The 13403-nt window shown below is 37.5% G+C and overlaps 1 protein-coding gene across 7 annotated transcripts in view; it reads right to left on the reverse strand.

Annotated features, from left to right (window-relative positions):
• LOC132098105 (citron Rho-interacting kinase-like) overlaps positions 1–13403 on the reverse strand; it is a 79797-nt gene that overhangs the window by 3134 nt on the left and 63260 nt on the right. For 4 of the 7 annotated variants that reach the window (XM_059504242.1, XM_059504241.1, XM_059504244.1 and 1 more), the window contains exons 21-38: positions 12247–12354; positions 11782–11971; positions 10095–10262; positions 9839–9862; positions 8976–9113; positions 7649–7823; positions 7476–7564; positions 6708–6812; positions 6437–6606; positions 6134–6214; positions 5918–6053; positions 3759–3898; positions 3521–3613; positions 3233–3341; positions 2845–2973; positions 1938–2018; positions 1764–1842; positions 1504–1677 (exon numbers count right to left, since the gene is read on the reverse strand). In XM_059504242.1, the coding sequence (XP_059360225.1) occupies positions 1504–1677; positions 1764–1842; positions 1938–2018; positions 2845–2973; positions 3233–3341; positions 3521–3613; positions 3759–3898; positions 5918–6053; positions 6134–6214; positions 6437–6606; positions 6708–6812; positions 7476–7564; positions 7649–7823; positions 8976–9113; positions 9839–9862; positions 10095–10262; positions 11782–11971; positions 12247–12354 (2189 nt within the window). The remainder of the gene's footprint in view (positions 1–1503; positions 1678–1763; positions 1843–1937; positions 2019–2844; positions 2974–3232; positions 3342–3520; positions 3614–3758; positions 3899–5917; positions 6054–6133; positions 6215–6436; positions 6607–6707; positions 6813–7475; positions 7565–7648; positions 7824–8975; positions 9114–9838; positions 9863–10094; positions 10263–11781; positions 11972–12246; positions 12355–13403) is intronic. The other 3 variants (XM_059504245.1, XM_059504243.1, XM_059504246.1) reach the window with 2 other exon arrangements.

The following is a 13403-nucleotide window of genomic DNA, read 5'->3' on the forward strand; positions in this document are numbered from 1 at the left end:
AGAGCGCGTCATGGTTGCTTAGCAAAGGCAGACTCCTCAGGGGCGCTTCTGCGCGAGCGCTTTGGAAAGAAGGAGAAAGGAGACTTTCATTTGTGCAGATTCTCCAGTACAATGTTGTTTGCAAATGTTTAGTCGTAAAAGCTGATAACATTGCTTTTTAACAGTTAACATTTAAAGCTTTACAAACGTGTTCTGTAATCAGTTTGTCGTTTACCAGTTCATAATTCAGTCGTGCAGCCTAATTATGACTGAATGAGAGAGGTAAATGTTTAAAGATATTTGAAATGCACTTTTTTTTTTCTAAGTATTCACTGCTCTTTTTCACACAGCAGGTTTTTTGTGTGTGTCCAATTTTTTTTTCTGGACAACCTTCTGATGGATTTTACTTTAAATTGTGATTTCCATTCAGGTTTCATGCCACTGGCACTTTTTTCGAAGGATTGTTTACAATTTCACAGCAAAAGCTATAAAGCTGTTTCCCAGTAAATAATAAAATACAATGCACTGCAATTTTATTCTGTTTTATCCTTATTCTTCGTGAAAATATGTTCTGAAAGATTCCTTAATAAGCTTTGTTTGGGATGTTAAACTACTTTAGGAGCTCTAAGGACTGCCATGGTGAAAACATTTGAAATCTCCTTGTGAAATTTGCTAGAGTATGGGTCAGTGTTCTGATTGCAGAAGAGTTCGACAAAGGATTACTAACACAATAAAACAACTCCAGGTATATTTTTGATGAGGATATGACAGTGCAAAATGGTTAAAATCTCTTAAAAATCTATGCTGAAGGATAAAGACCATTTATTAATAATTTACTTGGGGGAAAAATGGAAAAAACTAAAATATAAGTACATAAACCGATTAATCGTAAAAATAATCGACAGATTATCGATTATCAAAATAATCGTTAGTTGCAGCCCTAGAATGAACCAATTCAAATGGATAACAAATATTCTCAGATTATGTAATTCACATGAAACATGCACATAGGCGCATTGCTACAGCAGAGAGGATGAGTCAATGTTGCTGACGTCATCTCTTAAATCTAAAAATCAAAGAAACACTAGTGTATCAATACATTATTAAAATGTAAATGCAGCCTCCTTACTGTTTTTTCCTGACACATTCATAATTATTACTTCTGCCGGTGCGCTGTGGCAAGCTTTATGTTAGCGCTTGAGCGCGTAGGCAATTAAAGGCTTATTTTAATTATTTAAATTGTTAATAAATGTGCGATTAGTCAACTAATGCTTCAAATTAATGATTACTAATTAACCAGAAGAACTTTTTTTCAAAGTTTAAATCTACCAAAATTAAAAGGTTTTTAATCCCTGATTATTTACAATTATCACAACATAATTCTTACATTAAATTCAACTGTTTTCAGTTGCCAAGTAGTGTAGTAACTTAAAAGTATAAATCTGCAAATTTACAACATCTGATTTTCAATAGTGACTCATTCACTCAGAATTTAAATCTGGGCTAAACTGTCATAACCCGCACCTCCTGCTCGAACCGGTCCTCTGCAGTTCCCCAGACTCCCGCACCAGGCTGCCCTTACAGCAGATGACCCGCAGTTTGTTCTGATAGGATGAGGCCAGATAGATGGCACCAGACGATATGGCCGGACCCAGATAACGGGGGTTAGGAATGTCTAGGTGAACAAGACTGGAAGGCCTGTTTTAAAGAGAATTTAGTGTCACACTCTAGTTCTAATGTTATTTTTGCTGTCTTATATTCATGCATGTTGCTGTACATCTTACCCAAGAGCTGCATGTCCCTGAATCTCAATAACATCCAGCGAGTTGAAGTAGGTCACAAACAGATATGGCTCTCTGAATGCTGAAAAAACAGAAGATGCTTCAGTTAGTGATCCTGAAGATCCTCATCACTATGTTTTACACATTTCGTTTTGTTACAAATGGAAAACTGGCTACCAAATGTCAGGGGAAGTCGACTCCATTTGAGATCCTCAGGGCGAGTTCTTCGACCGTAAGCATCCACAAACACACCAATCTCTGTTTATCAGAAATCACACAATGAATGTAGAAAATCAATACAATTTAAGTGATTTGCACACCACAGAATTTCTGGGGGAAATAAGCACAGAGCGCTGTTATTGTAAATAAATTAATACATTAAGTATTAACCATTTTAATAGAGTCAGAGATATTTAAATGGAGAAAAAAATGGAATTCTGAAAAATTTAAATGGAAAAAAAATTCATTTGGAAAAAATATATAATGACTGGGGAAAAAAACCTAAAAGAAACTTATTTCGTAGGACCGTACTATTGTATACTGCACACTATTTTAATAGAGTATGCAATTAGTAACAAAGAATAATGAAAAATGTTTAATAGTAATGATGTACAGCATGTACTGTACAATGCATACAGTAGTACTGCATTGTCATCATATTAAATGTTTAATTTAGCAGCTGACAGAATCCAGTGAATAGAAATACAATATAACCAGTTTTATAAAAAAGGGTTTAATAACAGAAATAGACAGTTATTTTAGCATATTTAATCAGAGATTAAAAAAAAATGTTTAGACTTGACAAAAAACAAATAGACAGTCTTTTGTTAATTTTGCCAGATTGAAAACACAAAGTGAATGTAAAATGTGAATGTAAATGTGATAAAATGGAGTATTTAAACATAGCCATAGACTATTGTCTTATATATTAGATATGTACATACTATTGGCTTGTACAAAAAATTGCATTTGGTACAACATGGTGGTGAGTACGTAATGATTTTGTATGAACTGTTGCTCATGCAACTAATATTCTCATGCAACAGGAACTTGATGTAGTTTAGATAGTGTGATGGTGTCTGACCATGGAAGCAGAGCAGATATTCTTCCTTCTGTGGAGTGCTGGACACCTGGACGATGGAGATTGGGAAACAGTGGGAGGAACCAGTGAACACAGCCGATGCCAGCGACACGTCATTCTTGTCCAGGAACTCTGCCAAAAACAACCCATCGTGCAAAACGCTGTTTACATAATGCACAATTACAAATTATAAGTGCCTGATCATGTTCTCACAAATGGTCCGCCAACTGGTCCAACCTGGAATATGCAAATGTTACTGCAATGACTAGCTGAATCCTTTTCAATAACAGATCCATCACAGGAGATATCAGACGTCAGTAGATTTTGGACTGACCTGAAGGTTAAAAACAATCATCTAACTGCGCCCACAGGACGTCATTAATATACTTACCGTCCAGAACACACTGCTTCATCTCAATCTCGTAGAATTTATTGGTACCAATGATGATACTGTAGCTGGTGAAGTGGATACAGCTGCATGGCTCGAGTGTTTCAATCTCCTGAGAGATAAAGGTTTGGATCATTAGGGGTGTGTTCGTGTGAGCGATCTCTGGAGTCAGACCAGAAGGCAACAGCATGTCAAACAATGCGGCTGTTTGCAAAGGAATAACATTGCTACATTTTTTTGTGACATACGAGTTATTTTGCTTCATGTACCAGAACCTCAAATGCCACTTACCTTCCGTATGCAGAATTTGTTCAGATTGTCGCTGTATCGTAGTATTGTGACTTTGTTAGGCATTGCAGCACAAATGCATGGACCATTTTCTATCTAAAGCAAGAATAGATACAAAATACCACGTAAGTTACAAATTTGTTGCATTGCACATCACAAAAAGGCATAATGCAACACCGTGCACTAAAAATACACAGAGAGGAAGTTGCAATGCAGTGAAATACAGTGACTGCAGCCTCACCCTGCCTGCGGCGAACAAATGACAGCCCTTGACGGTCTCAAAGATATATGGCACAATCTCAGGTAGTGTAGGGAGGTGAGACTGGGACAGAGACTGTTTCACTTTCTTAATCTCCATCAGACACAGTGCCCGCTCATCCCCTGCAACACATCATCATAATCAACTTACTTTAAATGCTTCCTTTGTCAAACAGTATTGTACGGTTACTATGGTGCAGTGATGGTATTATGCAATATGGTATCTTGGGAGAAGTCACAATATCTAACTACTGGGGTGCCTCAGGGCTCAATTCTTGGACCACTTCTATTCTCGGTTTACATTGCATCACTAGGTTCTGTCATTCAGGAACATGGCTTTTCATATTACTGCAATTCTGATGACACTTGAGGACCTCTCCTTGCATCCTGATGATCTGACGATGATAGCTGCTCGCATCTCAGCATGTCCATCACCTTCAAATCAACCTTGCCAAGACAGAACTTCTTGTGGTTTCAGCCAGCCCATGACTTCATCACAATTTCTCTAACTAGGCGCATCAACCATAACACCTTCCAAAACAGCCAGGAATCTTGGAGTTGGACCCTCTAACACTAGCATTCAGCTGTTATTTTTCTATTCGATCTACTAGTTTTTTTTATTTGTTATAAAAAAAGGCTTGCTACATGTATTGCATAAGACCAACCAAACCTTGTCACAGAACTTATATATTGTTGCTCTTTTGTTGGTTTGAAAGTTGTGCATCTGTTTTGTTTCAAGGGTAACGGCTGCATTTTCTGCTATTAAGCGCCATCTGCTGTCGGAGAGTGAATGTGCTTTCATCCAAAGCATCTTTCAGGCATCCTGCCATGTGCTGTAGTGATGCACGGGTCGTCTCATAACCTGCGGGTCGGGTTGGGGCAGGTTAAGAAATTGGCACTTTATTGCGGGGCGGGTTGGGGCAGGTCACTAAAAACTAAATTTTTTAAGATCCATTTATGTTGCATGGAATTTAGTTATTAGAATTTAGAATTTTTGATTCTTTCAAGAGATTTGTTGATTTTCAGTTCGTTCACCAAAATGATTCATTCACTGATTCTTTCAGTGACCATTTCTTCATATTACACAAATACGCCAGCAGTTGGCGAAAAAGAGTGTCTTATGTGTTATGTCTTAAGTCAACGAACGTATTTACTTGTGAAAAAACTGATTTGGCTTTATTAAAGTGTGTGCATGATCGCATTAAATAAATAGTCTAAATAAATTGTTCAGATCAACAAAGCACAAGGTTTTATCGGGGATTAAACGTGGAGTTATGTTCTGTATTCCAAATATGAAAACAAGCGTATGTGCACCAATAACTGTGCTTTGTATCTACTGATTGCTGAACCTGTATACTGTCATTCATTTCCTTCACGAACGAGATGTATCAGTTAATTCAACTCTTTCACCTACGAGAAGATCGTATTCGTTCACTACATTCAACAAGTCACATGCTCCGTCACATCTTGAGTAACTCTTTGACAGGATGAAACAGTTCACAGAGTTGTTCACGAGCTGCGCATGCGCTGTTAATAGCGCCGCGCTCGCGTGCTGCTGTGGAGGGAGGAACTTCAGTGAACGAGAAATTAGTCTTTTACCGTCTATGGTCAGTGGATTACGTTAACCAGAACGATTCGTTCACCTAAAAGATTTGTTCACGAACGAACCATCATAGTGCAATTACCCATAGCCTATATTAAATATCTGGAATATATATTTTCATATTTTATTAGGTTCTTTGATAAGGTTACGATACGAAGGTCTAAGTAGCAACGTAACTTCAACTCTTGCGCGGGGCGGGGCTAATGTGCTGTGCTTCTCATCCGTACTTGTTTACATCAGAGTGCACGCGTGTCTTTGATGCATGCAGAATACAGCTGTGTTGTGCATTGTGACCAGTTGATGGGAAATTAATTCTTAAAATGCATTCAAAATTCGGAATAATTTGTAATAAATAATTATTCTTGGTATTTTGAAGTGCCCAGGATAACAATATCGTGCATCTTCATTACTGTGATTTATTGCATTACCGAATATCGGCACATGTCTAATACCATGATTTTCTGTTGCAAGGCTCTTAGTCAAATCCATTCAGTTTTGATTTCTGAAATGAGCAATAAATGATAGTGATCTTTGCTCACCCACGATCATCAGCAGCTTGTCGTGCTCCTTGATGATATGGATCTGAAACACGGATCCCATACCCGGGATGTGAGTTAGGGAGTTCTTAATCACATTCAGGGCATAGAGCCCTTCCTCAGAGCCCACCAACACAATCTGATGGCAAAAACAAGATGACTGTTTATTCAACTATAACAAATATGAATATAATGAAATAAAGTGGAGGACCCAGGTACCTGGTCAGTCAGCGGGAGGGTGCAGTTGATATCCAGACGATCATCTCCTTCTAGCTTAAGTAAGGAGTTACCCAACAACTTCTGTACAGAACCAAAAACACCATCAAGAGGATGTGAACAGTATTGTATAAAAAGTAAATTTTTCATTTTATGCAATACGCAGAGCTTTAAGGATTATCAGTATGTTTCCCTGCGTTCCGGTGAACTGGTAAGAAGAAACAAACCTACAGTTTCTGCCTTACATGTCACTCTTTAAATGTCACTATGAACAGTCTGTGGGTGTTTCTGGTTCCTCTAACTCACAGCATCTGCTTCGGCTTTCTCTCTCGCCCCACGACTGCTGGCCACAATGGCTTCCAGCACGGCCACCCAGCGCTGCTTCTCAGAAAACCCAGAGGTCATGAGGTACAGAGTCTGACCGGGCCAGCATGTCGACTGCGGAGACGACTCCAACTTCAGCGCATATGGCACATCTAAATACATACAAGTATGTTAGGACACGGGGACATCTGGACATGGATCATACCACATTCTTCATACCAAAAGTTAATAAGGACATATTACAGTGCATCACCTGTCTTGGCTGTGTTGGGCAGCTCAGAAGTACCGACAGCAGAATGAACAGTCACGTCTCCATCAGAGAGACACAACTCAAACTCATCCAGCGCCTTCACCGACTCTGAGAGGACAGATTATACATCATTCACATCAAGCTACATCACTCCACACCTGTCTATCCCTGCTGGAAAACAGATACAACTAGACTGATTTAGGCAGCAACTTGTTTAAAATGGTTTCTAGCTTGTCCATGTGGGTCATTAATGTCCAGACCCAGCTTTAGATGGAGTTATCAATTTCAAATCTAAATCTTTGTACACAATATAAAATAAATGTAACCACAACAAAAAAACAAATTAGGTATAAAATGTGCAAGTTTACATAAATTATATATTTTTTTCGAACAAGTGGATGTGTGGTCGGATCAATCTTGACGGCATCATCTCTGGCCATCTACCAGGTTTTCAATGGTTAGGCTGGTTTGGACTGATGGTTTTAGAGGGGTTTTGTTAGCTGCTCAGGTTTGGAGACCATCAGACCTCTTTAAGCTGGTTTAATATGTATAGATTGTTGATCAGGAGGAGCTACCAACTTGATTTGGTAGACCAGACCAACCATAACCACCTAGATTCAGTCAAAGCAAGCTACCGCTATCCAAAGACCAGCTCGACCAGGTTAAGCTAGTATAAATAAAGATTTTCCAGCAGAGATGAACTCTTGCTCTGTAATAATATGCTGTGTGCAATCAAACAAACCAATGCACAAAGTAAAAACATTCACAGACCGTCTCTTGGTTCTGTCTCGTACGTGATCACTTTATATCCATCCAGCACCACGTACTTCCTCTCCCAGCCCTGACCACGCTTCCCATTTCTGCAGGAGGACAACCACAATTCCATGCATACTTAGTGTTTGCTTCTCTTCTGACAGTGTTCATGCTCATGGCACACAGCTCACCTGGGCTGCTTCAGCCATCCTTCCAGCCTCATATGTCCACTAGCATCTTTCAGACCAGAGGTGCTTCCCTTTTCCCGACACAGAGCCTCGGACAGGTGCAGCGCGTACTCTGTGGGCACACCACAGGTGGCTGGGAGGTACGGTGAGCATTTTGGGTGGCACAAAGCATGACATTCTGAAGCAAGAGAAAGGAGATGGTTACACCAACACAGAAAGCTTTAGCCCAGGTTGACCTGATGGCAATCTATTGAGAAACAACAGTGGGCTCTTATCACATTCTGTGTTTTTTAGAAGCACAGGTCATCTATAGTGGTGGATGAACAATACAACAAATAATTATTGCATTTCCATGAGCGCCATTATCAAAAAGCTTAACACGACTTTCCGAAAGAAGAAAAAAAAAATATTAATTTGCTCAGCCGTCATATTAGATACACTAATGCCACAGCATTGACTAGTTACAGAAATGTAATGCAGTTTAAGGCAATATAACATAAAAGTGTAATAAATTCACTATTTAAAAAAATTATAATAATAGTATATATATATATATATATATATATATATATATTTTTTTTTTTTTTTTTTTAATGGTTAGATTTTAATAACTTGTCATCACTTGTCAGAAAAGGGATTATGCCTGAGTAGGAACTGGAGCAAAATAATATTTATTTCCATTTTCCATTGTTTCCACATTTTTCTCCTATTAAATTATGCTAAGAAGCTCATCACACATAGTTAATAAAGGGTTGCAAAGGGGGAGAACATATTAAAACATTTTCAAATTATGTGAAGTTTATGGACATTTTTGGATACTTTCCGTCCTTTTACATCCCTAAAGTCAATTATTTCCTTGCAGTGGAAGAAAGCACATTTCACATGTGTAAATGTATAATATGTAAAAACAACTTAATTTAGCTTCAAGTTTTACAGGGTTGACAAGAAAAAATAAGAAAGTGACTAAAGGAATAATTTATTTACTAAACAAATTTAAACAAACCATTATGATTCCCTTTTTCACAACAAAGTGTTAGCCTGTACTTGTTGCTTAAGCTATTCCTACTTGGTTTAACCCATAAAAAATCATTTTGATTAAAAAAAAGAAAAGAAAAAACATTATTAGCCTTTTTCTTTTTTAATAATACATTTGACTTAATTTTAATGTTACCATTTGTCAGTGTGGTTTGTCTACCCAATATTTGTGCAATGCAATACCAGTACTGGTATCGGAAAGAAACAAAAATATCAGTATCGTACTCATGCAAAAAGTCCCTAGTTATAAGTACAGTGACAGTGTATTTGGAAATGGTCTACATGTAATCCGTACCAATGCATGTCGCAGCTTGCCGTCCGAAATGGACAGTGTCCAGACAGACGGTGCAGCGGGCCGCCCTCATGTTGAGCCCCTGTGTGAAGCGATGAGGAGTGTTGTGATGAATCCTGTCCTTCACACGTCTGGTGTACTCTACAGGATCAAACCAATGTAGTTTCTTAAAAATGGTCTTGTGTCTCTTACACCCATCTATATAACATATGCAAACAGGCCAAAGCAAGCTGAAAATGTCATCTCTTGAGAACACTTCTCCACCAGAGGGTGAAACCAGTTCTATCTGACATTTTTGTTAAAATTGAGTTATTCACATATTCTTATTCTGTGACAACTTATTCACATTATGTGATGTTTCTTTTGTAATCGGTGTACATTTTGGGACTTTTTTTTTTTAGAAAACAAAAAGGGTTCTATCTATAGAAGTCTATGGAACACAAAAACTTTTAAGCTCAATATCTCAACCTTATAATTTAAAGGTGGCAATATATATATTATATATATATAATCATTTTAATAGTATGTATAATAAAAACATTAATAGTATGTATACAAAAGTTACTAAAATGCTCCATGCATTTTATGTAATAATGCAGAATGCATCTGCTGTGAATGTGAAACTGTTATTTTGATACATTTCCACATTTTAAAATAATGGTTTGGCCTTTCTGAAATGATTTTTGAGAAATGAAGTCAAAGTTTTTCTGACCATATAGTTCAAAAAGAAGTTTATTTTTTTTAGTATTTCATGATTTTTCATCAGTGACCTTCAGAAATAAAAGTGTAAATAATTAAATATTTCAAGCACAAATGGCACGGTTTCTTGAGAGTGGGCCGCCTGAGCCTGTTATGTAAGAACTTACTTTCAGACGTGGCTCTCCTTATTTCTGTAAAACGACAACAGAGAGGACAGTGAGCGTGAACAGACATGAGCCAAAACATTTCTGGAGTCCTTCAGAGGACAGAGCCTCCACATTTTATATTAAAACAGCATTTAATATGCATCAAATAAGCATTGTTCTACAAGCTTCTGATTTAATTTCACCTTTCATAGCATGAGATGAAATGGGAAGAACAGAATAGTTGTTTTGCTTATGTTTTGAATGTCTGGCTTCTAACCTTCAGGATTGGCAGCGTCCTTCCTGCGGCCGGAGCTGGACGACATCAGGCCGTTGCTGGGCTGGTGCTCGGGGGATTTGTTGGATTTAGTGGACATCATGAGCTGCTGACGAGCCAAACCCGGAGTGGCTGGAGTACCACTGTGCTCCAGGGCTTTATTAAACTGAACTGTTAAGAGGAGTTTAACTGTTAAGAGGCTGTATTAAACTGAACTGTTAAGAGGAGAGAATAGAGTGAGACACTACTGAAAAAAACGACATTACACACAGTGTGTGGCACGTTTGCTTAGTGTTTAACAGAACGTTTCATTATAAAAAACCCTTTATTACGCTACCACTTAAAAGTCTCTTCTGCTCTCCCAGGCTAAATATTATTACAATTGAAATGAATTTGTATTGTAATATATTGTAAAGTGTATTCATTCATGTGAAGCGCAGCTGTATTTTCAGCATCATTCCTTCAGTGTCACATGATCTTCAGAAATCAGTATAATATACTGATTCGCTGCTCCAGAAACATTTCTGATTATTATCAATGTAGAAAACAGTTGTGCTGCCGAATATTTTTGTGAAACTGAGATGCATTATTCTTAAGTGTAGAAAGCCCAAAACAACAGCAATTATTTGAAGTAGAAATCTTTTGTAACATTTAAATGTTACAAAATTTAAATTAAATGTCTTCATTGTTACTTTTGATTAATTTATTGCATCCTTGATAAATAAAAATACAAATTTATAAAAATAAAAAAAAATCACATTTTTTGTTGAAACGGCAATATCCTTTTTTTATTTATTTTTTTTATATTCAAAAGCAACTATTTAAATTTAAAAGCAATATATATATATATATATTTATATATATATATATTTATATTTATATATATATATATATATATATATATATATATATATTTATATATATACATTGTATGCTTTTATACCTATGTATGATACTCTTTTACCTTTTATTCTTTAATATTTTGAATTGTTTTAGCTTTATTTTTAGTTTTTTTTTTTTTTTTTGTATGCATTTGTCATTTTCAATGAATTATCTCATTTTTCAAATGTGTATAGTATTTATACAGTTTTAGCTTTTAGTTTTGGATCTAATAGTAGTTTTAATACTACAATTGATTGCTTCTGTTGTCCTCATTTGTAAGTAGCTTTGGATAAAAGCGTCTGATAAATGACTAAATATAAATATAACACCATTTCCGACAACATAGACAGTATGAGGAAGGAAATTACATTAGGCAAGGCAAGTTTATTTATATAGCACATTTCGTACACAATGGTAATTCAAAGTGCTTAAAAGAAAGTAAGATAATCATGAAGAAAAATAAAAATAAAACAAGCAATTTTTAAACTTTTAAAATGATTTAAAAATGTACTTATTTAAAATGAATTTAAAAACAGTTAGAAACAGAAAATGATTTTACATAAAAAATTTGAAATAAAAAAATTTACATTAGTTTCTCTTTCGCTTTTAATCTGTATTTCATGATATTTATGTTCATCTTGAAAAACAAAAAAACATACTTTCTTTTGAAGAATTTCCAAAAACAATTGTATGAGTTTCACGTTGCTTTTATGTAACTGTTGACCAAATTTGAGTCCCTGTTCATTGTAACAAGAAAACGAGCAACCAGTTTCCAAATGTAACACACAACTGAATGTAAAGGTCTCACCCTCTCTGAGCTCCAGCCGTGTTTTCTGCAGGGCTTCCTCCAGCTCCGAGCATCGAATGCGTTCCTTCTCCAGCGCCACCTTCAGGTCGTTGTACTGCAGGGGAACAGGGGTCACAGCGGGCACCTGCGTCTGTCCCTGCGCTGCCAGCGCTGCCAGCAGATCCTCTCGACGCCGGCCACCGAACAGCCCCTGCACCCCAAACACGAGACCTAGTGAATAGCCCAGGCTCACACCTACAGACACACTAGGACTCTTTCCTGCCTTTCCATCCCTACATATCCAGTCAAATCAGGTGTTCCTTCCTACAGCTCACTTACTCAGGGCTTCTGTATATATTAATAAATATGAGATTTCTGACGGATGACGCGGTTAGTATGCGATTATTTGCGTACACCTAATGCGCAGCTCAGCAAGCAGTTAGTCAGATTAGTTAAAGAAGTGAATTTACAGCGGATGACTCTGACCTTTTTCTTCTTAGAGGGGTGCTCTACCTTGGCCTGCAGGAAGTCTATGAGCTTGGTCTGCTGGGTGATGGTCCCCTCCATCTTGACCTTCTCGTGAGAGTACGCCGCCTGCAGAGGGAGCCACACTGCTATTAGAACACACCTCTGTGTTTGGAATAAGACACTAGCATTCATGTCCCCGCATACTACTCTTAAACAGCAGGTGTCATAACATTCACCTTGGAGATTGAAAATGTTTCTTTTTTGAGACCCCAGGAGCCCAAAATCAGACCCAGAACAATAAAACCCACAGAAGAGGTGGGAGTTCAAATGAGGAATCTTTATATTACCAAACTGCAGGGAGAGGAAAAATAGATATAAATCATGATCTGCAAGATTAACCACAATCTGATGTGATCCAACATCCTCAGAGAAAACCAGTGTTGACCTGCTGCAAGAGCTTTAGAAGCACAGCAGCTGTGGTCAAAGAGTTCTCGTGTGTTCTGATTGGTGGATGATGATGATGATGAGTGGATAAAGACTAGAGCAATCAAATAGTGAGAGAGTGATCTGCTCACCTGGTTATGTTCGTGGATGTTTCGGAAAGCAGTTCGGAATGGAAATATTGATATTTTATTTGTTAACAACATACTTTTCGTACCTTAAAATCAGTAAATGTTATGAAATTAGAGAACTAAGCCAATAGTAGCGCTGGCGGTGTCATTTGATTTGGATGGGAACTTCAGATTGAATCATTTGAGTCAGTTTGGGAGTTCAGAGCGTGATTCATCTGAGTCAGTTTGGGAGTTCAAAGCGGGTTTGTAAATCATTTTAGTCATTTTGGGAGTTCGGAGTATGGAGCATGAATCATTTGAACCAGTTCGGGAGTTCGGAGCGGGATCGCGAATCATTTGAGTCAGTTTGGGGATCGTGAATCATTTGAATCAGTTCGGGAGTTCGTAGCAGGTTCGCAAATCATTTGAGTCAGTTTGGGAGTTCAGAGCGTGATTCATCTGAGTCAGTTTGGGAGTTCAAAGCGGGTTTGTAAATCATTTTAGTCATTTTGGGAGTTCTGAGTATGGAGCATGAATCATTTGAACCAGTTCGGGAGTTCGGAGCGGGTTCGCGAATCATTTGAGTCAGTTTGGGGATCGTGAATCATTTGAATCAGTTCGGGA

The sequence above is a fragment of the Carassius carassius genome, chromosome 21 (assembly GCF_963082965.1).
Source record: "Carassius carassius chromosome 21, fCarCar2.1, whole genome shotgun sequence".
In the NCBI taxonomy this organism is placed as follows: Eukaryota; Metazoa; Chordata; class Actinopteri; order Cypriniformes; family Cyprinidae; genus Carassius; species Carassius carassius.